This window comes from Panthera tigris, chromosome B1, assembly GCF_018350195.1.
Source record: "Panthera tigris isolate Pti1 chromosome B1, P.tigris_Pti1_mat1.1, whole genome shotgun sequence".
Taxonomy (NCBI): Eukaryota; Metazoa; Chordata; class Mammalia; order Carnivora; family Felidae; genus Panthera; species Panthera tigris.
In genome coordinates this window covers 141,230,386-141,255,214 of record NC_056663.1, presented here as the reverse complement: position 1 = coordinate 141,255,214, position 24,829 = coordinate 141,230,386, and the positions used below count along the sequence as shown (strand labels likewise).

The 24,829-nt window shown below is 38.4% G+C and overlaps 1 protein-coding gene across 1 annotated transcript in view; it reads left to right on the top strand.

Annotated features, from left to right (window-relative positions):
* The first annotated feature begins 682 nt into the window (after positions 1-682).
* Positions 683-24,829, top strand: part of MRPL1 (mitochondrial ribosomal protein L1) — a 97,722-nt gene continuing 73,575 nt past the window's right edge. The window contains exons 1-2 of the mRNA XM_007074790.3: positions 683-893; positions 14,507-14,618. Of these exons, the coding sequence (XP_007074852.1) occupies positions 863-893; positions 14,507-14,618 (143 nt within the window). The 5' untranslated portion in view covers positions 683-862. The remainder of the gene's footprint in view (positions 894-14,506; positions 14,619-24,829) is intronic.

Below are 24,829 nucleotides of genomic sequence, written 5' to 3'. Positions count from 1 at the left end.
ATTTATTTTTAATATATGAAATTTACTGTCAAATTGGTTTCCATACAACACCCAGTGCTCATCCCAAAAGGTGCCCTCCTCAATACCCATCACCCACCCTGCCCTCCCTCCCACCCCCCATCAACCCTCAGTTTGTTCTCAGTTTTTAACAGTCTCTAATGCTTTGGCTCTCTCCCACTCTAACTCAAACCTGCTATTTTAAAACTAGAAGTGTTGTACAAAATTTTCAAGTATTATTCAATTGATTCTAATGTTCCAGCTTGCCAGCAGAAGGAAATTGTAGAGCTGATTAATGTTAAGATTAATTTAGAACCACGTTGATCTTGGGTTGGGATAAAAAGAAAGTGAGTGGGACACCCGCCTTGGGTGGTAGTGGAAAACCTGGCGAATTTTAAAGTTTTTTCAGGCTGGAAATGGAGCGATGGAAGCTGGTGAGATTCTTCAGATTTTGTTTTTCATGCTTTCCTGGGTATTCTCACAATATATTAAAATTATCGTTCTGAGTTCATACGCAGAATCAAAGAGGAAAAAAAGAAATAAAACAGGGCAATGCCAACAGGACCGTATTTTCCACGAGGAGATTTCTCTGAAGATAGTTTAAGTTGCCTTACCGGAACCACGAAACATAGGGTCCTCCTAGCACGGAAGACTAGCACGGGAGACTGAGTGTAACACCGCCACGGGGCACAGGCGTTGTTCGCCCTTCCCTGCAGGCCTGAGAGTCTGTTTAGGTTCCCGCCCCTTTTCCTCTTGCTCTTTCTAATCCTTCCCCCTCTGCCAATTCCGGAGAGGAACCCTTTTTAAGTTTCTTCCAAGTTGAAGCGTAGGACCCATTTCGTCAACACAATCCGGAATCGTCGACATGGCGGCGGCCATAAGATACCTCGGTAGAGGTAAAGCAAGCAGTTGTCTGCGCTTAGGGGGAAAATAGCTCTGGCGTGGAGTCTCCAGTTGTAAGCCGGACTCTCCTAAGCAGGGGTCTGCACTGGGGTTCGAAAAGTTTCCTGCTGTTTTGGGGTTCTAAGTCCTCCAGAGGGTTATTGCTACTTAAAAGCGACCTTACCAGAGGTTTCACTCCTTTCTGGAGCCGTCCACCTTAGGGGTGGAGTGGGGGGTGGGGGGAGGGATGCACACGGGCAGTCACCAGTAGGGACTGCCCCCCCCCCCCCCCCCGGCCCCCGGCAGTCACCCGTAGGGACGGAGGCCAAGACAAGGTTCTGTCTCCGTTACTGGGGGTGTGGGCTGCGCGGGAAAGGAATTTGATTAAGAGAAGTGAGTTCTGGTATGGAAGAGGTGGTATATTTGAGTGACCTACATCTGTAAACTTGAACACTTTACAAAATACTCGTGGGGGCTTTTGGGAGTACGTTGTTGCAGGCAATTCTTTAACCTTGCCTAATTTGTATCAACATTTATCATTTGGAGACTAATTGTGTAGTACTTCTTGGTAGCAGATCTTTTCAGCACTTAGTAAGCTCCAATTGTCTAGGAGGACAGCCCTTTTTTGGTACAATGCTTTTTTTGTTTGTTTGTTTGTACAGTGCTTTTTAATTTTTGTTTTGTGTTTTTGAGGCACTGATACTTTTTGTTACTTAAGGTAGCTCTTTAAGTGGAGGCAGCCCCCAGCATCACTCGCATTTTACAGAGGAAGAAACATCCTGTTAAGGTATGTCGCAGTTCATATAACTAGTCAGTAGCGGAGGAAGAACTGAAGCTTCACTCACAGGCCAGTGATTTTTTTTTTTTTTTTTTTAACTGCCTCCTATGTTTTTCTTTGAGCTTCTTACAGGAACGTTTAGTGTCAAGACCAGCATTCTCTATTTGGGATAGTTGTTGCTTAAAAGAGTGGTGGCAAGAGATCACAGCTCCTGATTACTAAGTGAGCAAAAGAGACTAATAACATTATCTTCGTGTATGACAGAAATAACATTACATTAGACAAACCAAAAAGAGAACTAAAAGTTATTCTCTGCTTGTCACATTTTCTTCTCTTGTCTTCTAAGATTCCTTGCTCTCATAATTTTTTTTTTTTTTTTAATTTTATCTCACTGTCATTTCTCACATTACTTTGCTGGTTCCTCCTCCTCTTACCTTGGGATGTCTCAGGGGCCAAGATCCCGTCTTTCATCTTCATGTCTTTTGTATATAAATTCTTCATTCCTTGGGTGATCTCACTTAAGTCTCCTGGCTTTGACTATTGTCTATATCTTAATGGCTCTCAAATTTATGTTTGTTGTCCATATCTAATGGTTCTCAAATTTATATCTACAGTTGGGACATCTCCTGAACTTTAGATTCTTAAACTCATCTGCCAGTTCTAGATCTCCACTTGTATATCTTATTAGCACTTAACACTTGTCTAAAATCAAGCTCTTCATATTCTGTGGTCTTTCTCATGTCATTTGATGATAACTTCAATGTTTCAGTTGTCTGGGCCCAAACCTCAGAATATCCTCAACTCCCCCTTTTCCCCATACTTCACGTTAAATAAATAGTTGACAAATCTTGTTGATTTTACCCTCAAAATAAAATCCAAAATCTAACTTCTCACAACTCTATAGCAACTACCTTGCATGCTGTTACCATTCCTCACCTGGATTTCTCTATATTCTCAACAAGTAGTGAAATTGGTCCTATAACTTACTCTTATGCTCAAAATTCTGAAAGTCTCCCCATTTTTCTAAATCTAAAGTCCTTAGAATGGCCTGCAGTTGTTCTGTCCATGTTGTTATCCACTATTGAGCACTTCAGACATAGCTAATTTGAATTGACTGTGTCAAATACACATTAGATTTTGAGGACTTAGTACTGAAAACAGTAGAACACCTGAAATTTTTATACTGATAACATGTTGAAATGATAATATTTTGTGTTATTAGCTGTAATAAAATATGTTAATTTTTATTTCACTGGTTTCTTTTTTACCTTTTTTATTGTGGCTACTGGAAACTTTAAAATTATACATGTAGTTTACATTATACTTCCATTGGATAGCACTGCCTGAGGGTATTCCACATCATCTTGTTCCTGCTTAGTCCCATACCCATTTACCCAGCTTACCCTCTGACCTGTTGACAGCTACCCTGTTCCCTCACTCATTGTGCTCTAGCCACACTAGCTTCCTTGTTCCCTCATCAACCCCAAGAACATTTCTGCCTTGGGTGAACTTTTTCTCCCAGCTGGGGTGAGTCTCAAACACTTTTTCTAGGTACTTGTATGAGTAATTTTCTCATTTCTTTCAAGTCTTTGCTCACATGGCACCTTTTTGATGAGGCCTACTTTAACTTAAAATTGCAACCCACTGTCCTCTTGACTCAGTCACTTTTACCCACTGGGTTCCCCCCTCTCCATCACTACCATTTTGTGTTTAATAGTGTTGTCTCCCCCCGCTAGGATGTAAGCTCCATGAGGACAGGGATTTTTGTTTGGTTTGTTCACTAAATGCTTAAAGCAGTGCTAGCACATGTTTTGTTGGCATATTCATTGTTGAATAAATGAAAAAAATCAATGGATCTTCAACAAAATGCCACCCCTCTTCCATGTGTTGTAATGAATAATATTTAAAGTAATTTAAATCCACTTTGTGCTTTCATTTGTTCGAATTTACTTCCTTTATTCAGCAGATGTTTAGTGTGTGTGTGTGTGTGTGTGTGTGTGTTTAAACAAACACTGTGCTATGTGATAGGGACAGAAATGGTGGGTAAGCTATACACATTCCCTCCCCATGATGCTTATCATTTATGAGGAGCAGACACTAATTGGTTATTTTCTTTAATTACAATTGTCCTAAGTGATGTGAGGGGAAAGTACAAGGTGCTATAGGAGTGTATGTGAGGAGGCCTAGCCTATTCTGAATCTTCAGGGAAGACTTTTCTGACGTAGTAGTTTAATAGAGTCCCTGCAATATCCCTCAAAGATCATAGGATATTTAGGAATTAGCTATGGAAAGGGATTGGGGGGGGGAGTAGGGAGAATGTTACAGATGGAGGGAAGATTAATTTTATATTTGAAAATACTAAAGTGGTTAAAAAACAGGGTTGTGTCTTAGAAACTGAAAGGAGGCCGGTGTATTTGAAGTATGGCAAGTATGAAAGAGAGTCCTGTTAGATGAAGATCACAGTAGGTTAGAAGTAGCTCATGGAGGACCTTGTTAGGAATTTACTTTATTCAATGATCAAGTCATCCAAGCATTTTAGGGATATCATGATGTTTTCACTTTTAAATGATCCGTCTTACTGGTAGGTAGAAAAGAAATAAAGACCAAGGGTAGAAGATAGAATAGTTTTGAATTTGTTGCAGTAATCATATGGTAGATGATGGTGGCCCAGAGTGTGGTGGGTGTAGTGGGAAGGCAAAGACTAGATGGATAAGATCTCCTAGGGAAACTGAGGATTACAGAACTCTAACCTTTCAGTTTCAGGTATAAGAATAAACTGGCAAAGGAGGGGTGCCTGGGTGTCTGTCAGTTAAGCCTACTCTTGATTTTGGCTCAGGTCATGATCTCACTGTTCATGATTCGAGACCCACGTTGGGTTCTGCACTGATAGTGTGGAGCCTGCTTGAGATTCTCTCTCTCTGAAGATAAATAAATGTTTAAAAAAAAAAAAAGAATAAACTAGCAAAGGAGAGGGAATAATTTCTCTTTTCCAAGGGGTGGGTGTGGGAGTGACTTGAGAGTACAGATTCAGGTTAGGTTCATAAGTAGTTGAGATAATTCTCTTTTCTCTGAAGTAGCAAGCAAGGTTATCTGCTAAGAGTGAGGGGAGAAGAAATGTGTTAATGGCATGTAATAATACACATAGACAAATTGACTACAGAGGGATTAAAAACACAGGTATGATGATCTAACAGTGCTATTTAAATATAGTTGACCCTTGAACAGTGTAGGGATTAGGAGTGTGCCCCCCCCCATTCCCATGCAGTTGCTAATATGCATATAACATTTTTTTTTAGTTTCTTATTTTTTTTAGTTTCTTTCTTTATTGAGTCTACCCCCAGCTAGTGGAACAGGGACAGACTATGGTAACTGTCACACACCCTCTCCCCCCCCCCCCCCCCCCCCCGCTTCCCCCTAACTCAAAAATGGAACTGCTAATAGCCTAATGTTGACTGGAAGTCTTACTGATAACAGTTGATTAACACGTATTTTGTACATTATATGTATTATATATTGTATTATTACAATAAAGTAAGCTGGAAAAAATGTTATTAAGAAAATCATGAGGAAGCGAAAATACATATACAGTACTATACTGTATTTATTGAAAATCTGCATATAAGTGGATGCACGTAGTTTAAACTTGTGTTGTTCAAGGGTCAACGTAGTGGTATTTTTGCAATTTGTTTTTTATTAGTCCGTCACAGTTTCATAGATTTCTGTTGAAAAGTTAATCTCTGGTTGTCCTGACTTGGGATTCCAAATAATGGTGGTAGATTGTTTTATAGTAGGTTGGAATTATTATATTCAAGAGAATTAATATTTTGCGGATCTTGCCAAGGTTATTGGTTTCTTGTTTAGTACAATTAGAATTATTATTTGGAAGTGTTTGCCAAACCTTGAATGGATAATTGCTGTTCCTTCATTTACCATGTGTGATATTTTTAACATTTATTTTTGAGAGAGAGTGAGCGCGTGTAGTCTTGGACAGAGGATCCAAAGCGGCCGCCACGCTGACAGCAGTGAACCTGATGTGGGGTTTGAATTCACGAACTGCGAGATGGTGATCTGAGCTGAAGTCGGCCACTCAACTGACTGAGCCACTCAGGCACTCCTACCATGTGTGATTTAAAAAAAAAAATTTTTTTTAATGTTTATTTATTTAGAGAGAGAGACAGAGGGCAAGCAGGGGAGGGACAGAGAGAGAAGACACAGAATCTGAAGCAGGCTCCAGGCTCTGGGCTGTCAGCACAGAGCCCCACGTGGGGCTCAAACTCACAAAGTGAGAGATCATGACCTGAGCTGAAGTGAGATGCTTAACCCACTGAGCCACTCAGGTGCCCCTGCCAATTACTTTTCTTGCTCAAAATTATGTTTGTGAAATTCATCCATATAATATAGTCATTTTTATACTTCTCTAGCTTTCCATTATAGGAATATACCATAATTTATCCGTTCTACTGTAGGTAAATGTTTGGGTTTGTTTCTGCAGTTTTGCCATTATAAAAATGTTGTGATGATAATGATGATCTATTTAAATTCCAATATAGTTGACATACAGTGTTATATTAGTTTCAGTTGTATGATATAGTAAGTCAGCAATTCTGTACACTGCTCAGTGCTCATCATGATAAGTGTTCTCTTTAATCCCTCCCGTTCACCTGTATCACCTATCCTCCTACCCACCTCCCCTCTGGTAACCATCAGTTTCTTCTCTATAGTTAAGTCTGTTTTTTTGTTTTGTTTTGTTTTTGTGTTTTTTTTGGTTTATCTCTTTGTTTTGTTTCTTAAATTCCACATGTAGGTGAAATCCTATATTAGTCTTTTTCTGACTGACTGACATCACATGCCATTATAATTTTTTTTTTTTTTTTTTTTTTTTTTTACTTTTTTAGCAGGCTCCATGGACTAGCAGTGTGAGCTCCATGTGGGGCATGGTCTCACAAACTGTGAGATCATGACCTGAGATGAAATCAAGAGTCTGCTGCCTAACTGACTGAGCCACTCAGGCACCCCGCCATTATAATTTCTAAATCCATCTATGTTGTTGCAAATGGCAAGATTTCATTCTTTTTTTTTTTTTTTTTTAATTTTTTTTTTTTAACATTTATTTATTTTTGAGACAGAGAGAGAGCATGAACAGGGGAGGGTCAGAGAAAGAGGGAGACACAGAATCTGAAACAGGCTCCAGGCTCTGAGCTGTCAGCGCAGAGGCCAACGCGGGGCTTGAACCCACGGACTGCGAGATCATGACCTGAGCCGAAGTCAGACGCTTAACTGACTGAGCCACCCAGGCGCCCCAAGATTTCATTCTTTATGGCTGAATAATATTTCTTTTCTTTTTTTTTTTTTAATGTTATTTGAGTGAGAAGGAGAGGGGCAGAGGGGGAGAGAGAGAATCCCAAGCAGGCTCCATGCTCAGTGCAGAGTCCAATGTGGGGCTCGATCCCATGACCCTGGAATCATGACCTCAGCTGAAATCAAGAGTTGGATGCTCAACTGACTGAGCCACCCAGGTGCCCTTTTATTATTTTTTAAGTAGGCTTCCATGCCCAACGTGAGGCTTGAACTCACGAACCCGCTATCAAGAGTCGGATACTCCAGTACCACACTGTTTTGATTGAAGATTTGTAGTATATTTTGAAATCTTGGATTGTCATGCATTCAGTTTTGTTTTTCTTTTTCAAGATTGCTTTGGCTATTCACGGTCTTTTGTGGTTCCATCCAAATTTTAGGATTATTTATTCTAGTTCTGTGAAAAATGCTGTTGGTATTTTGATAGGGATTGCATTAAGTCTGTAGGTCGCTTTTGGTAGTATGGACATATTAACAACATTTGTTCTTCAGTACATGAGCATGGAATATATTTCCATTTGTGTCCTCTTCAGTTTCTTTCATCAGTGTTCTATAGTTTTTAGAGTACAGGTCTTTCACCTCTTTGTTTAAATTTATTCCTATGTATTTTATTATTTTTGTTGCAGTTGTAAATGGGACTGCTTTCTTAATTTCTCTTTTTGCTACTTCATTATTAATGTATAGACATGCAGTAGATTTCTGTATATTGATTTTGTGTCCTGTGAGCTTACTGAATTCATTTATCAGTTATACTAGATTTTTAGAGGAGTCTTTTGGGTTTTCTGTATAAAGTGTCATATCATCTGCAAATAGTGAAAGTTTGACTTCTTCCTTACTGATTTGGATCCTTTTATTTTTTATTGTTGTCTGATTTCTGTGACCAGGACTTCCAGTACTATGTTGAATAAAAGTGGTGAGAGTAGACATCTTTGTCGTTTTCCTGACCTTAGGGGAAAAGCTCTCAGTTTTTCCCCATTGAGGATGATGTTAGCTATGGGTTTTTCATATATGACATTTATTATGTTGAGGTATGTTCCCTCTAAACCTACTTTGTGGCGGGTTTTTATCTTGAAAGGATATTGTACTTTGTTGCTTTTTCTGCGTCTGTTGAAATGATACTATGTTTTTTATCCCTTATTGATGTGATATACATGTTGATTGATTTGAGAATATTGAACTACCTTGCATCACAGGAATAAAGCCCACTTGATCGTGGTAAATGAGTTTTTTAATGTATTGTTGGATTCATTTTACTAATGTTTTATTGAAGATTTTTACGTCTATATTCATCGGGGACATTAACCTTTAGTTCCCTTTCTTGTTAGTGCCTTTATCTCATTTCAACATCAGGGTAATGCTGGCCTCATAGAATGAATTTGGAAGCTTTCCTTCCTTTTCAGTTTTTTGGAATAGTTTGGGAAAATTAGGTAACTCTTTTTTAAGTGCTTGATAGAATTTATCTGTGAGGCCATCAGGTCCTGGACTTTTGTTTGTTGGTTGGTTGGAATTTTGATTACTGATTCAATTTCATAGCCGGTAATTGATCTGTTTATTTTCTGTTTCTTTCTACTTCAGTTTTGGTATATTATATATTTTTAGGAATTTACCCATTTTTATAGGTTGTCCAATTTGTTGGTATATGATTTTTCATAATACTCTCTTATAATCCTTTGTATTTCTGTGGTATCAGTTGTCATTTCTCCTCTTTCATTTCTCATTTTGGTTATTTGAGTCTTCTCTCTCTCTCTGATGAGTCTGGCTCCAGGTTTATCAGTTTTGTTGATCTTTCAGAGAACTACCTCCTTGTTTCATTGATCTATTGTTTGTTTGTTTGTTTGTTTTCCATATATTTCTGCTCTAATCTTCATTATTTTATTCCTTTTGCTGTTTTGGGGTTTTGCTTGTTCCTCTTTCTTTAGCTCCTTTAGGTATACGGTTAGGTTGTTGATTTGAGATTTTTCTTGCTTCTTGAGATAGACTTGTATTGCTATAAGCTGTCCTCTTAGAACAGCTTTTGCTGCCTCCCAGAGATTTTGGACCACTGTGTTTTCATTTCCATTTGCTTGCATGTATTCTTTGACTTCCTCTTTGATTTCTTGGTTGACCCATTCATTGTTTAGTAGCATGTTATTTAGCCTTCATGTATTAGTGTTTTTTTCCAGATTTTTTCTTGATTTCTAGTTTTATAGTGTTGCAGTCAGAAAAGATACATGATATGACTTTGATCTTTTTGAATTTGTTGAGACTTGCTTTTGTGGCCTAATATGTGACTTATTCTGTAGAATGTACCATGTTCTGAATATATCTGTTAGACCCATCTTGTCCAATGTGTCTTTCAAAACCATGGTTTCCTTGTTGATGTTCTGTTTGGATGATCTATCCAATGATGTAAGTGGGTTTTAAAGTCCCCTACTATTATTATTGCTATTGATTACTCCCTTTGTGTTTGTTATTATCTGCTTTATGTTGGGTGCTTGTTGCATAAATATTTACAGTTGTTATATCTTCTTGTTCTGTTTTACGCTTTATGATTATACAGGGTCTTTCTTTCTTTCTTTCTTTCTTGTTACAGTCCTTGTTTTAAAGTCAATTTTGTCCAATATAAGTATTGCTACCCTGGCTTTCTTTTCACTTCCATTTCATGATAAATGCTTTTCCATCCCTTTATTTTCAATCTTCATGTCCTTTTTTTTTTTTTTTTTTTTTAAGTAAACCCTACCCCAATGTGGGATGTGAACTCATGACCTTGAGATCAAGAGTCTCATGTTGACTGAGCTAGACATGGCACTGCAATCTGCACATCTTTAGGTCTGAAGTGAGTCTTTTGTAGCCGCATATAGAGGGGTGTTGCTTTTTAATCCACTTTGTTGTGCTATCTTTTGACTGGAGTATTCAAAGTAATTGTTGGTAGGTATGTACTTATTGCCATTTTGTTACCTTTTTTATGGTTCTTTTTGGAGTTGTTCTTTGCTTCTTCTATGGTTTGTTGGTTTTCTTTAGTGATATACTTGGATTCCTTTCTCTTTATTTTTGCATATTTATTACTGGTCTTTGATTTGTGGTTTCCATTAGGTTTATATATAATATGCATACAGCAGTCTAATTTGATTATTACTTCAATTAGAACCCATTCTTTATTCCTCTCCTCCCTCTTTATAGGTATACGGTGCCCTACTTTATATGCTTTTATTTTTGTAAATCCCTTGACTGATTTTTATAGGTGAACTTATTTTTACTTCTTTTGTGTTTCTTACTTTTCTTATTCCTACTGGTGGTCTTTACCTTCCACTCAAAGAGTCCCCTTTAACATTCTTATAAGGCTGATTTACTGGTCATGACTTCCTTTAATTTTTGTTTGGGAAACTGTCTCCCTCTATTTGAATGATAACTTTGCTGGACACAGTATTCTTGGCTGCAGTTTGTTTGTTTGTTTGTTTGTTTGTTTTTCCCATAGCACTTTGAATATATCTAGCACTCCCTTCTGACCTGCAAAGTTTGTGCTGAAAAATATGCTGATAGCCTTATGGAGTTTCCCTTGGATGTAACTTTTCTGTTGTTGCTTTTAAATTTTTTTCTTAATAACTATTTTCTGCCATTTTAGTTGGTCTTGAGGTGGACTTCCTTAGTTTGATTTTGTTTGGGGATCTCTACCTCCTGGATCTGGATTTTTGTTTTTTTTCCCCTAGATTTAGAAATTTTCAGCTATTATTTCTTCAAGTAAATTTCTTCTACCCCCTTTTCTTTTTCTTCTTCTGCGATTCCTATAATGTGAATGTTATTACGCTTGATGGTGTTGCTGAGTTCCCTAAGTCTATTTTCACATTTATTATTATTATTTTTTCTCTTGTTTAGCTTTATTGCTTTCCATTACTCTGTTCTCCAGGTTGCTACTGTTTTCCATCTAGTGTATTTTTAACCCCAGTTATTGAGTTTTTCATCTTTTTTTTTTTTATGTTTTCTATCTCTTTGTTAAAGGTCTTGCTGAGATTCTTTACTCTTTTCTCAAGCCTAATGAGTATCTTTATGACCATTACTTTAAATTCTTTGGGCCCCTGGGTTGCTCAGTTGGTTAAGCATCTGACTTCAGCTCAGGTCGTGATCTCATGGTCTGTGGGTTTGAGCTCCACGTTGGGCTCTGTGCTGACAGCTCAAAGTCTGGAGCCTGCTTCGGATTCTATGTCTCCCTCTCTTTCTGTCCCTCCCATACTCGTGCTCTGTCTCTCTCTCAAAAATAAATACACATTAAAAAATTTTTTAAATTCTCTATCAGGCATATTATATATCTCCATTTTGTTTATATCTTGTCATTTTGTCCTGTTCTTTCATTTGGGACAAACTCATCTGTCTTCTCATTTTGTCTAACTCTCTGTGTCTGTTTTTGCATGTTAGAAAAGTTAGCTATGTCTCCTGCTCTTGAAAGTAGGACCTTATGAGGAATAGATTCTGTAGTGCCCTGCAATGCAATGTCAGTGTCCCCTATTCACCAGAACCTGGAACTTCAGGTGTGTCTCCCGTGAGTGTTGAATGTGCCCTGCTGTTGTGGCTGAGCCATGTTTGCCTTCAGTCCAGTCATCTGCAGTGGCTCTCTTTGTCTTTTATGGGCAGGATCTGGTCTTTATGGTGTCAGTGGGCCAGTCTGGGGCCCCCTTGGGCTCTAATTGAGTCAGGTCAGGTGTTTGTCAGAGATCCAGGAGCATCTAACTTAAGGTGAACATGGGGGCAGCGTGCTTGGTGCCAGCAAGGCCCTGAGTTAGCAGGGCAGGACCTCCAGAACTAGGGACTGAGTCAGGTTGTGTTGGAGGCAGCAGATCTGCAGAAGTGCTTGGGGTAGCGATGCATGGTGCTAGAAATGTTTATGTGAATCTGCTGTGGGAGGAGACCTGGATTGGAGGCCTGGCTGGAAGGGGCGTGTCAGCAGGAGAACTGGGGGCAGGGTGCACTGTTAGCAAGTTAGGTAGCAAGTGTTGGCATTGTGCTGGTTCCCAAAGGTGTTGGTGTGTTTATGCTGGCGGTGAGGCATGGAAATGGCACTCACCAGCAATTTTGTTCCTGGAGAAGTCTCTCAAGGACCCTGGCTCTCCAGTACACAATGAGATTTGTATAAACATATCTCCCTCTCATATACCTGAGGCATTGTTCAACCTGCTGTTTCTGTGCTCTATCTCCATGGGGCTGTTTGTTGTGCTGTCTCTTTAAGGGCAAGGACTCAGTTTCCTTTTGCCCTCCTGGCTCTGCCACCTGTCTGTCCCTTGAGCTTGCTGATTTCTTTTAAAGTTCCAAATATTAAGCCTCGCTGATTGTAAGAACTCTGGAAATTCAGTCCCTCTGGTTTTCGAAGCCAAACGTCACGAGGACTGGTCTTCCTCCTCTGGGCTGTCTTGGTGTGAGGGTTTATTTCTCTGCTTTCTCTATGCCCATGGTGTTCCTTCCTCTTGTGGACAGTCTTGCAGTTCCATGTGGCTCTCAACCACATCCCTGTCCTTCCTACCCTCTTCAAAGTGGCCTCTTCTCTACGTTTAGCTGTGGAGAGTCTGTTCTGCCAATCTTTGGGTTATTTTCTGGGTTACTTACACTGAATTGGCCGTTATCTAATTGTGTCTCTGGGACGAGATGAGCTTATGGTCCTCATACTTTGCCATCTTCCCCAGAAGTCTCCTGATGTTATGATGATGTTATTTTTGTGCATGTCTCTTAGTATACATGGGCAGGAGTTCCTCTAGGATATATTCCTAGAAGTGGACTAACTGCATCATTGATATATGTATGCCTAGACTCATTGAGTTGTGTCATATTGTTTTCCATAATGGTATTCCAGTTCATACTCTTATCTGCTATGTGTAAAATTTATCCTTAACATTTTCAGCAACCCCAGACTTTTTAAAAAAAGTTTGGCCAGTCTGATGTATGTAAAACATTGCTGCTTAAATGCTCTCATCTAGAAACTGTTACCTGTCCACAATGAAATCAAAGCACTGTTCATTGAAGAAGTCTTATGAAAAAAATATTGTCAGCTGCAGCAAAATACTTAGGGCTGTGGTTTATTTTACATGCTGGTGTAATGTTAATTTAGAGGCCTACTGACCACTCTTTAAACAGCAATGTCAAATGGTATTTTATTGTGGTTTAAATTAATATTTATGTGACTACAAATGAGATTGTGCATTTTTCCATGCATTTCATGCATCATTTATGTTGCCTTTTCAGTTAGAAACCTGTTCGTCTCTTTTATTTTTTTAATTAGGTTGATCTTACATATTCTGGATATTAATTCTTTGTTATATATGTTGTTATTCTCTCAATTTTGGCTTGTCTTTCACTTTCTTTAATAAACAGATAGTCTTGACACTAATAAGTCATTTTTTGGCCAGTGCTTTTGCGTTTTGTTTGTGAAATTGGTCCCTCCTAAATGATCAAAAAGATACTTTCCTGTATTCTGAAAGCTTTTAGTTTTGCCATTCAAATGTAAATCCTTGGTCCATCTAAATTTGATTGGTGTGTGTGGTGTGTGTGTGTGTGTGTGTGTGTGTGTGTGTGTTATGAGATAGGGATCTAAATCTATTCTTTTCCCTATGAATAATCTCTTTTCTTAACACCACTTAATTGAATTATTTGCACAATGATCTACAATAACATTTGTCATATTTCAAATATCCACATGTGTATGGGTCTGTTGCTAGGCTATTTTTGTTTTATTAATTTGTCTTTCTATACTTGTGCCAATAGCAAAGTGTCTTAATTACCATAACTTCATAACACATTGATCTCTGGTAAGGCGATTCCCTCCACTTAGCTGTTATTCTTCAGATGTACATTGGGCAACTCTGTGAATGTATTATACATATAAAAAGAGAAAAATTTAAATTATTAAGAAATTCAGGATATGTATTCCATAATAGCAGAGCTAACATACTCTGTTGAACCTGAACTACATTAAGTTAAAAATAAATGAAGACAGGGGGCACCTGGCTGGCTCAGTCAGTAGAACATACAATTGTAGATTTCATGGTTGTAAGTTTGAGCTCTACATTGGGTGTACAGATTACTTAAAAACAAAATCTTAAACAAAAAATGAAGACAATTGTTGAATTAGATGTTTACTTGGCTTTAGTTTCACGTATTGTAGGTTCTATTATTATACTTTAAAAATTTCTTTTGATGTTTATGTATTTTTGAGAGAGAGAGAGAGAGAGACAGAGTGCAAGCAGGGGAGGGGCAGTAAGAGAGGGAGACACAGAATCCAAAGTAGGCCCCAGGCTCCAGCTGTTAGCACAGAGCCTAACATGGGGCCCAAACTCACCAACCCGGAGATCATGACCTGAGCCGAAGTCAGACACTTAACTGACTGAACCACTGAGGTGCCCCACTATTACGCTTTTTAAAGAATGGTTGAGACTCATAAAATATTGAATATTTTTGTTTTTTTGTTTTAGAAACATTGATTAAGAATATAAAAATTATGGATGTAATGATTAATGTATTTTTTTTTCTTTCAAGTCTTGATACATCGTCAAAAGCATGGTCTTTCCAAGACGACTTGTCAAACACCTCTTTATCCTTGTTCTGTAAATGTTTGGGTGCCCAGCAGATATTTTGCTGCTGCTACAAAGTAAGTATTTTTTTTTAATTCATTTTGTTTGCTTTCATTTAAAATTTTGATTAAAAAACATTATGCTTTGTCCCATAAATATGTACAGGGACATATAGTTGTAAAAGTTTATCATCTCTGCTTTGATAGTCCTAAAGAAAAAAATATGACTTATTATAGTAATACTTAACATATATTGAACACTGGCATTCAATAATTAATTTATTTTCCACAGCAACTTTATGTGCAAGCTGTTGTTATAATGTTATGTTTTTGAGTTGAAAAGTAAGGCACTGATAGATAACTTGCCTAGGGTCACAGAGCTAGTAAGTGTTGGAGCTAGGATTTTGTGATATGATAAGAAATATTTATATTGGTCTCTGCCCCCAGTGCTTGATACAGAGCTCTTAAAACCTCTTGTAATTTTCTGGGTGCTAAGAGCATCTTTTGTTCTACTAAGGCAAATCTTGGTAGACTCTTAGGTGAGGGCTGTTCACCAGAAAGAGCAAGCCATGATTAGACTCTTTCAGCCCTGGGGTGCTTGGGTGGCTCATTCAGTTAAATGTCAGACTACAGCTCAGGTCATGATCGATCTCATGGTTCTTGAGTCTGAGCCCCACATCAGGCTCTGGTGGAGCCTGCTTTGGGTTCAGTGTCTCCCTCTCTCTGCCTGTCCCCTGCTCGCTCGCGCGCTCTCTCTCTCTCTCTCTCTCTCTCTCTCTCAGAAAATGAATAAAACACTAAACAAATTAAAAAAAAAAAAAGAATAATCTTTCAGCCCTGCCAGGGAGAGAGGCTAGAGATTGAGTTCATAATTGATTATGCCTCCATAAAAATCCCAGTACTGTGGGGTTCTAAGAGTTTCTGGATTGGTGAATATATACGTGTGCCAGAAAGGTGACTCACCCAGACCCACTGGGGAGAGAAACTCTTACACTCTAGACTCTTTTGGACCTTCCACTATGTCCCTTCGTCTGTATCCTTTATCATATTTTTTATTGTATAATAAACTGGTAAATGTTAAGTAAGTGTTTCTTTGTGCTCTGTGAACTATTCTAGTAAATTATGAGGTCTGTGGAGGGGGTCACAGGACGCCTTGATTTCTAGCCATTTGGCCAGAAATACCAGAGGCCCTGAATTGCAGTTGGCATCCGAAGTGGGGGCAGTCTTGTGGGATTGAATCCTTAACTTGTGGGATCTGATGCAAAATCCAGGTAGATAGTATCAGAATTGTGTTCAAGTGTTGGATACTTGGCTGATGTCAGATGATTGGTTGGTGTAGGAAAAAAAACCACATACATTTAATGTCAGAATTGTTTCTTATTTAACTGTATTCCTCGTTTTGCATCTTGCTTGCTTTTAACTTAACAGCGTATCATAGGCGTGCCTGGGTGACTCAGTCTGTTAAGCATCCAACTCCTGATTTCAGCTCAGGTCATGATGTCACTGTTCGTGGGTTCTAGACCCACATCGGGCTCCTCCACACTAAACAGCATAGATCGTGCTTGAGATCTTCTCTCTCTGCCTCTCTTCTGCACTTGCTCTCTCTTTCTCTCTCAAAATAAAGAAACTTAAAAAAATGATATATCTTGGAGATAGTTTTAGATGGAGCTGTCTAGTTATTTTTTTTTAATGAGATGTAATTGACACATAATATATTAGTGTCAGGTGTACAACATAATGATTCAATATTTGTGTATTTTGGGAAATCCCCATAAGAGTAAGTCTTGTTAATATCTGTCACTATATAGAGATGTACTTTCTTTTCTTGTGATGAGAGCTTTTGAAGATTTACCCTCTTAGCAACTTTCAAACAGACCATACAGTATTATTAACTGTAGTCACCTTGCTACACATTACATTTCCATGATTATTTATTTTATAAGAGGGAGTTTGTACTTTTGACCACCTTGGCCCATTTCACCCACCCCCGCCCTGCCTTTGGTAACCACCAATTAGTTCTCTGCTCTGTGAGTTCATTTTTTTTTTTTAAAGATTTCATGTATAAGTGAGATCATATGGTATTTGTTATTTTTTGTCTAACTTTTATCAGCATAATGCCCTGAAGGTCCATCCATGTTGTCTCAAATGGCAAGATTTCATTCTTTTCTTATGACTGAATGATAAATATTTCATTGTATACATGTGCCGTGTTTTCTTTATCCATTCATCTGTTGATGGACACTTAGGTTGTTTCCATGTTTTGGTTTTTGTAAAATAGTGCTATAATGACCTGCATATAATATTTCATCATGTGAATATACTATAATTTATTTAACCATTTCCCTATTTCCCTCAATGATACACATTTATCTTTTTAATCTTTTGCTAATACAAATGATCCTGCAGTGAATAATCATGTACATAGATCTTGTCAAAGATTATGAATACATTTGTAGTATAAACTCTGAGAAATAGAATTTTTGAATCAAAAGATATGTGCATTTATAATTTTGATAGGTAATGCCAAATTGCCTTCATAGAGATATTGACAATTTATGTTCTTGCCAGTAAATAGTATTAGAATGCCTATTTTTTCATATACAGTGTAGTTAAAATTTTTGAACTCTTGACAATTTGCTGGGTAATGAATGGTATAATCAAGTTTTAGTTTATGTTTCTTTTATTATTATTGAGGTTGTATATCTTTTCATGTGTTAAAAAACCATTTATATTGTTTACTATGGATTTTCTTCATGTTCTATTCCAATTCTTTGTTGATTAGTAGGAGCTCTTTACATAAATTAGTACATGTTGTGTACTATATATAACCTTTTAATTGCTGTGGAAGAGAAATGGACCAAGTTCTATGGGATCACAGATATAAGGCAAATTAATTCTACCTGGAAAAGGGTATGGCAAGAAGTATTTGAACTGGGTCCTGAAAGAATTTTGCAGGGGGTTTGAGAGAAAAGTATTTCAGTGGTACAGAAGCATGAAAGTGAATGATATGGACGAATACTGTCTGCTCTGGCTTGATACAGGATGAAGAGGGAGGTGGCAGAAATATAACTAGAAAGGAGCCTTCCTTTTCAGTGTGCATAGTACCCAGTGGATTCTTTTTTGTTGTTAAGTTAGAGGAGTATTGGGTTCTACCTGGTTACATCCCTATCCCTCCAGCAGTGAATGAGTGCCTGCATTCTTAACCTCTCTTGATATCATCAGTCTTTATTTCTGTTTCTTCATTGTATTCTAATTTATATCTTTTGCTTATTTTTCTTTTGAGCAGTTTGTCTTCTTTTCTGCTTTTTGAAAATATTTATTAGGGATATTAATTACTGTTAGAATATTTTATCTTTAAATGTTTGCTTTTATCCTATAGAAAATTTTCATTTTGTCTTCCCCATATTCTCTTCCAGTGCAACTTTAAAAACAATTTTCACTCATCTAAAAACTATAGCGTGAGAAATATGCAACGTAAAATAAAACTGGTAAATTATTAGCAGATGATTTCTTTCATGTCTGACAAATGAGAATTATTCAGTAGCTTGATGAGAATCATAGTATTTGTAATTGTAGTGGTGGTTTTAATTTTTTAAGGTACCAATTTTATAATATAGTGAGAAATAGTTTTTGTATGGAAATTTTTTTTTTTTTAAATCAGAGCTGAGACAGGTTGGAGAGGCTTGTGCTTGCTTCTCTCTTCTCTCGTCATCTTGAGTCTCTTCACTCCTCCATGTATGTGCATATACCCATGGTTTGCCAGTGGCAGATCCTAATAAAGAAAGGCCACTTGATCATCTCTGACTCTGGTTCTGTTTCTCTGTTGATAATAGGCTCTTTTTTCATGTATCTCAAATTTTTTGACTGTTGAACATCTTGTGTAGAACAGTTGAGACCGAAGTACCTAGTATTTATGCCTGGGAATGCACATGCCTCTTCTTGTCACAGTGTTCAATCAGTCCAGTCAGAAGTTGAGCTAGGTTTTGGTTTTGTTGTTGCTATGGTTACCACCAGCTTCACATTTCTGCATTTTACCTTGTGCTTAGGGTGGGGGGTGGGTTGCTAGAAGGTTTTTCTCAGCGTTTCTGTTTTATGCTCTGTTTTCTGCCTTGCCTGTGCAGCTGTGCCTCAGAGGGGGGGTCTCTCTGCATACTCTTTCCCCTCCCCTAGTGTAGATTGCTGTTGCTTATTAGTGCCTGCTAGGCTGGTGATGGGTGCAGGAGGGATATTCTGTTTTCCAAGTCCAGCCTTTTTCTTAAGTAGATGCAGTGTGGCTGGACCTTGGGAATGGGGTTTTCTCAGTATTTCTGTCCCTTCTCCTTTTGGTATTTATTTATTGCAGGTCTTGTGCCAGTGTCCAGGCCCTTCCCCAGCTTTACTGTACTGGTGAGGATACTGTGCTCAGGACTGTTTCCTGACCTACCTAAGGGTAGAAGTTTTGGTGTTTTTTTCTTTCTTTTCCCTACACCTGTGCCCTACATGTTTTCAGGGTTACATGCCTTTCTGGCAGCAGTGGCTAACTCTGTGCCTGCACTCTTTAGGAAGTTTTTTCTAGTCTCCTGGCCTGCTCCAGTCTTTCCCAGGAGCATCTGGTGGAGGTCTGTGGAAAGGGCCTGTAAATTGAGTGTGAACTCCCCTCGTGTGTGGATTTCCCAGGGAGTTTCTAGTAGTCCTAAAATTGTAGCTGATTTTTTTTTCTTCTTACCTGCTTGCCTTCTATACTCTGCCATGGGTGAGAGTGTCCTGAGTATGCATATGGAGTGGGCATGGGGAATGTGGACTGATTATCCTTGGATTTAAGGCTACTTAGTTGCCCTGTGATCTCAGCTTTGTGATGCATTGAAGAAAAGTCATGATTTTATCCAACTCTCTTATTGTTAGTGCTCTTTCCAGTTTTTATTTTTTAATTTTCATTTTTTTATATTATTATTGACTGTTTTATTCTTTTGGCTTTCACATTGTAAGCATAAGCAGAACTTCTGCATTTAGTTTCATGAGTAAACCAGTGTCAGAGATATTAGTGAATTTATTTACAGGATTATACTAAGAAATAAGATGTCCAGATATTTGCATTCCATTAATAATTACATGCCCTAGGCATTTTGTCTTCAGTTCTGTTTAGTTCAGTGTAATTTGACAGAAGTTGTGTATCACCGTGCTGCCCGGATCCTATCCCCCAGTTCCTCTGTGTAAAGGGTTTTTCAGCCTTGAAGGGACTTGGATCTCTGGGGTCACAGATCTTCAGAGGTCTTGAAGTGAGCTTTATTACAGCGTTGATTTTGGGGCACCTGGGTGGCTCAGTTGATTGGGTGTCCGATCGGCTCAGGTCATGATCTCACGGTTCAGGGTTCGAGCCCTGTGTCGGGTTTTGTGCTGACAGCTCAGAGCCTGGAGCCTGCTTTGGATTCTGTGCCTCCCTCTCTCTCTGCCCCTCCTCCACTCACATTCTGTTTCTCTCTCTCTCAAAAATAAATAAACATTAAAAAAATTATTACAGCACTGATTTTTTCTCATTTATTTGAGTATGGCTATGGAATTATTTTTTCTTTTACACTTTTGGTGTTAAGGGACAGATGAGGCAAGGGGAGAGTTATTACTTGAGTAGTCTCTTATTACTCATTTAATGTATGTGGTTGAGGTACCAAGGTAACTGCAGCAAAATTCTCTTTGATTCAAACTGCCAGGTATTTCTCCCTCACATTAGCAAACCCCTTTTTAGTATGATTTATTTTTATTCCCCAAGAATCACAGTATTTAAACTCTCCTGATAGGGCCTTACATTTGCATGAGCAACAGAGTTCTTCTGGATGCGATTCTAATGAATAAAGATAGCCATTTTTTGAAGGGTCATGGAAAATAAGCAGTCGGTCTACAAAATTAATTATTGACAGCTTTTATTGTGTGTTTTTTTAATTTTGGAAGAAAGTGTTATTTTAGAGTTCTATTTGATCTGTGTTATAATGTATTATGCTTTTTTTTTTTTTTCTTTATCCCAAACAGTGTTCTGGGGCACCTGGGTGGCTCAGTACATTGAGCATCCAACTCTTGATTTCAGTTCAGGTCATGATCCCAGGATTGTGGAATTGAGCCCCGTGTTAGGCTCCACGCTCAGAATGTGCTTCTCTCTCTCTCTCTCCCTCTGCCCCTCTCCTCCGCTTGTGTTCTCTCTCTCTAAAATAAAATAAATCTTAAAAAACAATAGGGGCGTCTGGGTGTCTCAGTCAGTTAATCATCTAACTTGATTTTGGCTCAGGTCAAGATCTCATCTGGCTCTGTGCTGTCAGTGTGGAGCCTGCTTGGGATTCTCTCTCTCCTCTCTCTGCCCCTCTCCAGGTCATGCATGTGCTCTCTCTCTCTCTCTCTCTCTCTCAAAAATAAATAAACGAACATTAAAAAAAAAAAAACCTGTGTTCCGTTTGTAACTTAAAAATATTTTTCTTGAATCACCTCAAATATTTTGTGAAACAGAGATCAAAGTAGAAGTAAGTAGGGGTGCCTGAGTGCCTCAGTTGGTTAAACATCTGACTTCAGCTCAGGTCATGATCTCACAGTTCGTGGGTTCCAGCCCTGCATTGGTCTCTGTGCTGACAAATTGGAACCTGCTTTGGATTCTGTGTCTCCCTCCCTCTCTGCCCCTCCCTCACACGTGCGCACACACACGCACTCTCAAAAATAAATAAACATTAAAAAATTTAAAAAGTATAAATAAGTAAATTGCTGTATATCTCAATTCAGTCTCTTTATGTATCAGACTTCTTTTGGGTTTTGCAAATATTTATTAACATAAAAATCACATTTCAGTCCTTGGGAATTTGAGATTAATTGCAATTTGAATGGACAGGTTCAGCCATGATTACAAATTTATTGGTGAAATCAGCATTTATCTAAAGTAAACCTATAGGTTACAGCTAGGACATTTATTTGTTTTATTTTAGATGGAGATTTTATTACCAAAACAGGCGCTCTCAGGGTGCCTGGGTGGCTCAGTCGGTTAAACGTCCTACTTTTGATCTTGGCTCAGATTGTGGTCACATGGTTTGTGGGATGGGGCCCCAGTCAGGCTCTGAGCTGGCAGCATCAAGCCTGGTTATTCCCTCTCTCCTTCTCTCTCTGCTTTTCTCTCTCTCTCAAATAAATAAACTTAAAAACAAAAACAAAAAGCATGTTCTCCAGGCTCCTTCTTTTATTGGCCTCCCTGTTCTTTTACTAAATATAAAATAAAAAATGTGATTTCTCCACTTTGGAAGGTTCAGAATTTTGTGGACTACTTCCAAAGTAGCTGTTGAGGTGTGTTGTATCCATCCACTGGGGCACCTGGTTAGACTTGTCATCAGTCTAGAAGGACACCTGTGTCCCATTAAAAATGAGCATTGTCATTATCTGCTATTCTGTTGAATTGCTTGTTAGCTGGGAGGATGCTGTTAATTGTGGTAATTAGGATTCGTTGAGTGCTAAAAGAATGGGAGAGAGAGAATCCCAAGCAGGCTCTGATCTGCACTGACAGCGTGGAGACTGATGCAGGGCTTGAACACATTTTTAAAAAAAAATTATTATTTTGCCATCATCTATTTCTTACACATAAATTTTATAGGACCCCATATTAGTTTTCTCTTGCTGCCATAATAAATTACCACAAACTTTGTGGTTTAAAACATCCCAAATTTATTATCTTGCAGTTCTGTGGGTCAAGTCAGCCATGGATCTCACTGGGCTAAAATCAAGGTGTCAGCAGGGCTTCTTTCCAGACTGGAGGGGAAAACCTGTATCCTGTCCATTCCCACTTTTGAGAGGCTACCCACATTCCCCGGCTTGAGGGCCCCTTCCTCCATCTTCAAAGCCAAGAATGGCAGATTCTCTTTCATGCTCAAATTTCTTTTGTCACTTCCCACCTCTGTCAGATGCAGGTGAGAAAGGGGAAAGTTTCTCTACTTTCAGGGACTTGTGTGATTAGATTGTACTCCCTGGATTATCCAAATAATCTCCCTATCTGGAAGTCTTTAGCCCTAAGCACATCTGCAAAGTCCTTTTTGCCATGTAGATATTGCCTTTTTGGAAAGCCATTATTTTGCCTACCACAGAACCCAAACCTTTTTCTAGAATATTATTTAATTTAAAAACTTTATGGTTAAAAGATTATAGGTATGATTTGAATTAATGCTGAGAAAATATATTATCTCTAGCTGTCTTGTTTTTTTTTTCTTTTTTTTTTAGCTTCAAACTCTTACCTGCAATTACCTGCTGAACATATTTTCCTAGATATTTTGTAAACAGCTTGTTAGCTTTTGTTATATACCAGACCACTCAAGAGTTACTTATCATTCCCCACACATCTATGGCTCAGCTGATTTAAGCTTTGGATGGGTGTTTCTTATGACCTTGGCTGAGCTTGCTGCACATCTGTGAGTCTGCAGGTCAGCTGAGAATTGTCCAATCTAGCCTGGGGTTCTGTGGGGGCAGGTCTGTTTCATGTATCTCTCCTTCTCCTGCCTTTGGGCTAGCCCAGGCATGTTCTTATGAAAATGACAGAAATACAAACATACAAGTAGAAACATATGAAGCCTCTTTTTGGACTAAACTTAGAACAGAAAAACTGTCACTTTCACTTATTATATTGGCCACCCTAGTCACATGGCCAATCAAGGTGCTAGGAAACATGCTGTACCCCATTAAGTGGGAGGAATTGCAAAGTTACTCAGCAAAGGGACTTGAGAGAGGGGATAAAGAATTGAAGTTAATGATGTAACCAACCCCACACCAAATTCTCTATTGCCCCAAACCGAACTCATCTCTGTGACTACTTTCCTCACAAGAAACCTGTTTTGCTTTCATTTCTGCTCTTAATGATACAGCTCTATGCCTAGTCACACAAGCCAGAAGCCTAGGAAGTATTCTAGAGTCTTTCCCCCTTTCTTTTTCTATGGTATTTTCTTTGTGAATATCTAATGTCTTATCTTCTTCAGCCTACTACCATCACTGCTCTGGAGGCTGTCATATCTCCTGGGGAAGCAAGGGAAGGAATAGTCTTTATATTGTGTCCAATCCAGCTTCCTTCAAATCCATCTCTTATAGTGGGAATAGTCTGTATGAAAATACAGATGTCACTCCTGTTCTGTGGCTTCTCATTGTTTCTAGTGAAGGCCCTCTATGATGTAGATTCTCCAGCCTCATCTTTTGATGTTTTGTGCCCTCTGTTTTACCCTTTGGTTAAGGAGTCACTAAAATATGGCCAGTGGGCCAAAAAATCTGGTCTGCCATCTATTTTGGTATGGTTCATGAACTAGGAATGGTTCTTACATTTTTTAGTGACACATGAAAATTATGAAATTGAAGCCATTGTTCATAAATAAAGCTTTATTGGAACACATCTACACTCATTCATTCTTCAGTGTCTATGGCTGCTTTCACATAGTGGCAGAATTGAGCTATTGAGATGAGTGACCATCAATTATTTGCTGTCTGGTCCCTTGCAGAAAAATTGTGCCCACTTTTCCCTAGTCAGTTAGAATTTATAATGGCTCTCTGTATGTATTTATATTCTATTTGATGACTCAGTACTTTTATTATGTGTTTCTTTGCCTGGCCAACTCTTTATTTTTTTTTTTTTAATTTAATTTTTCTCTTGCTACTTTTAATGTTTTTTTTTAAAGTTTACTTATTTATTTTGAGAGAGAGAGAGAGAGAGAGAGAGAGGGAAAGAAAGAAAGAGAAAGCACACACAAGCAGGGGAGGGGCAGGGAGAGAGAATCCCAAGCAGGCTCCACACTGTCAGCACAGAGCCAGATGCAGAGCTTGAACTCATGAACCAGGAGATCATGACTGAGTGGAAATTCAGAGTTGGATGCTTAACTGACTGAACCACCTAGGTGCCCCACTCTACTTTTTAAAATAGTAGCTTTATTGAGATATAATTTACATACCATAAAATTCACCTATTTAAAGTGTACAATTCAGTGATCTTTAGTATATTCACACTTTTGCCGCCACCAACAGTGTCATTTTTAGAACATTTTTGTTAACTTACTCCAAAACCCAATGCCTGTTGTCAGTTATGCCCCATTTCTCCAACCCCCTCCTCCAGTCTCGGACAAACATTAAATCTACTTTCAGTCTCTATGGATTTACCCATTCTTGTTCTTTCATATGGATGGAACCATACAATATGTGGTCTTTTGTGACTGGCTTCTTTTCACCGGCATAATGTTTTTCAAGTTCATGCTTTTTGTAGCTTGTATCAGTACTGCATTCCTTTTCACTGCTGATTGATATTTTATTATATGGATATACCACAT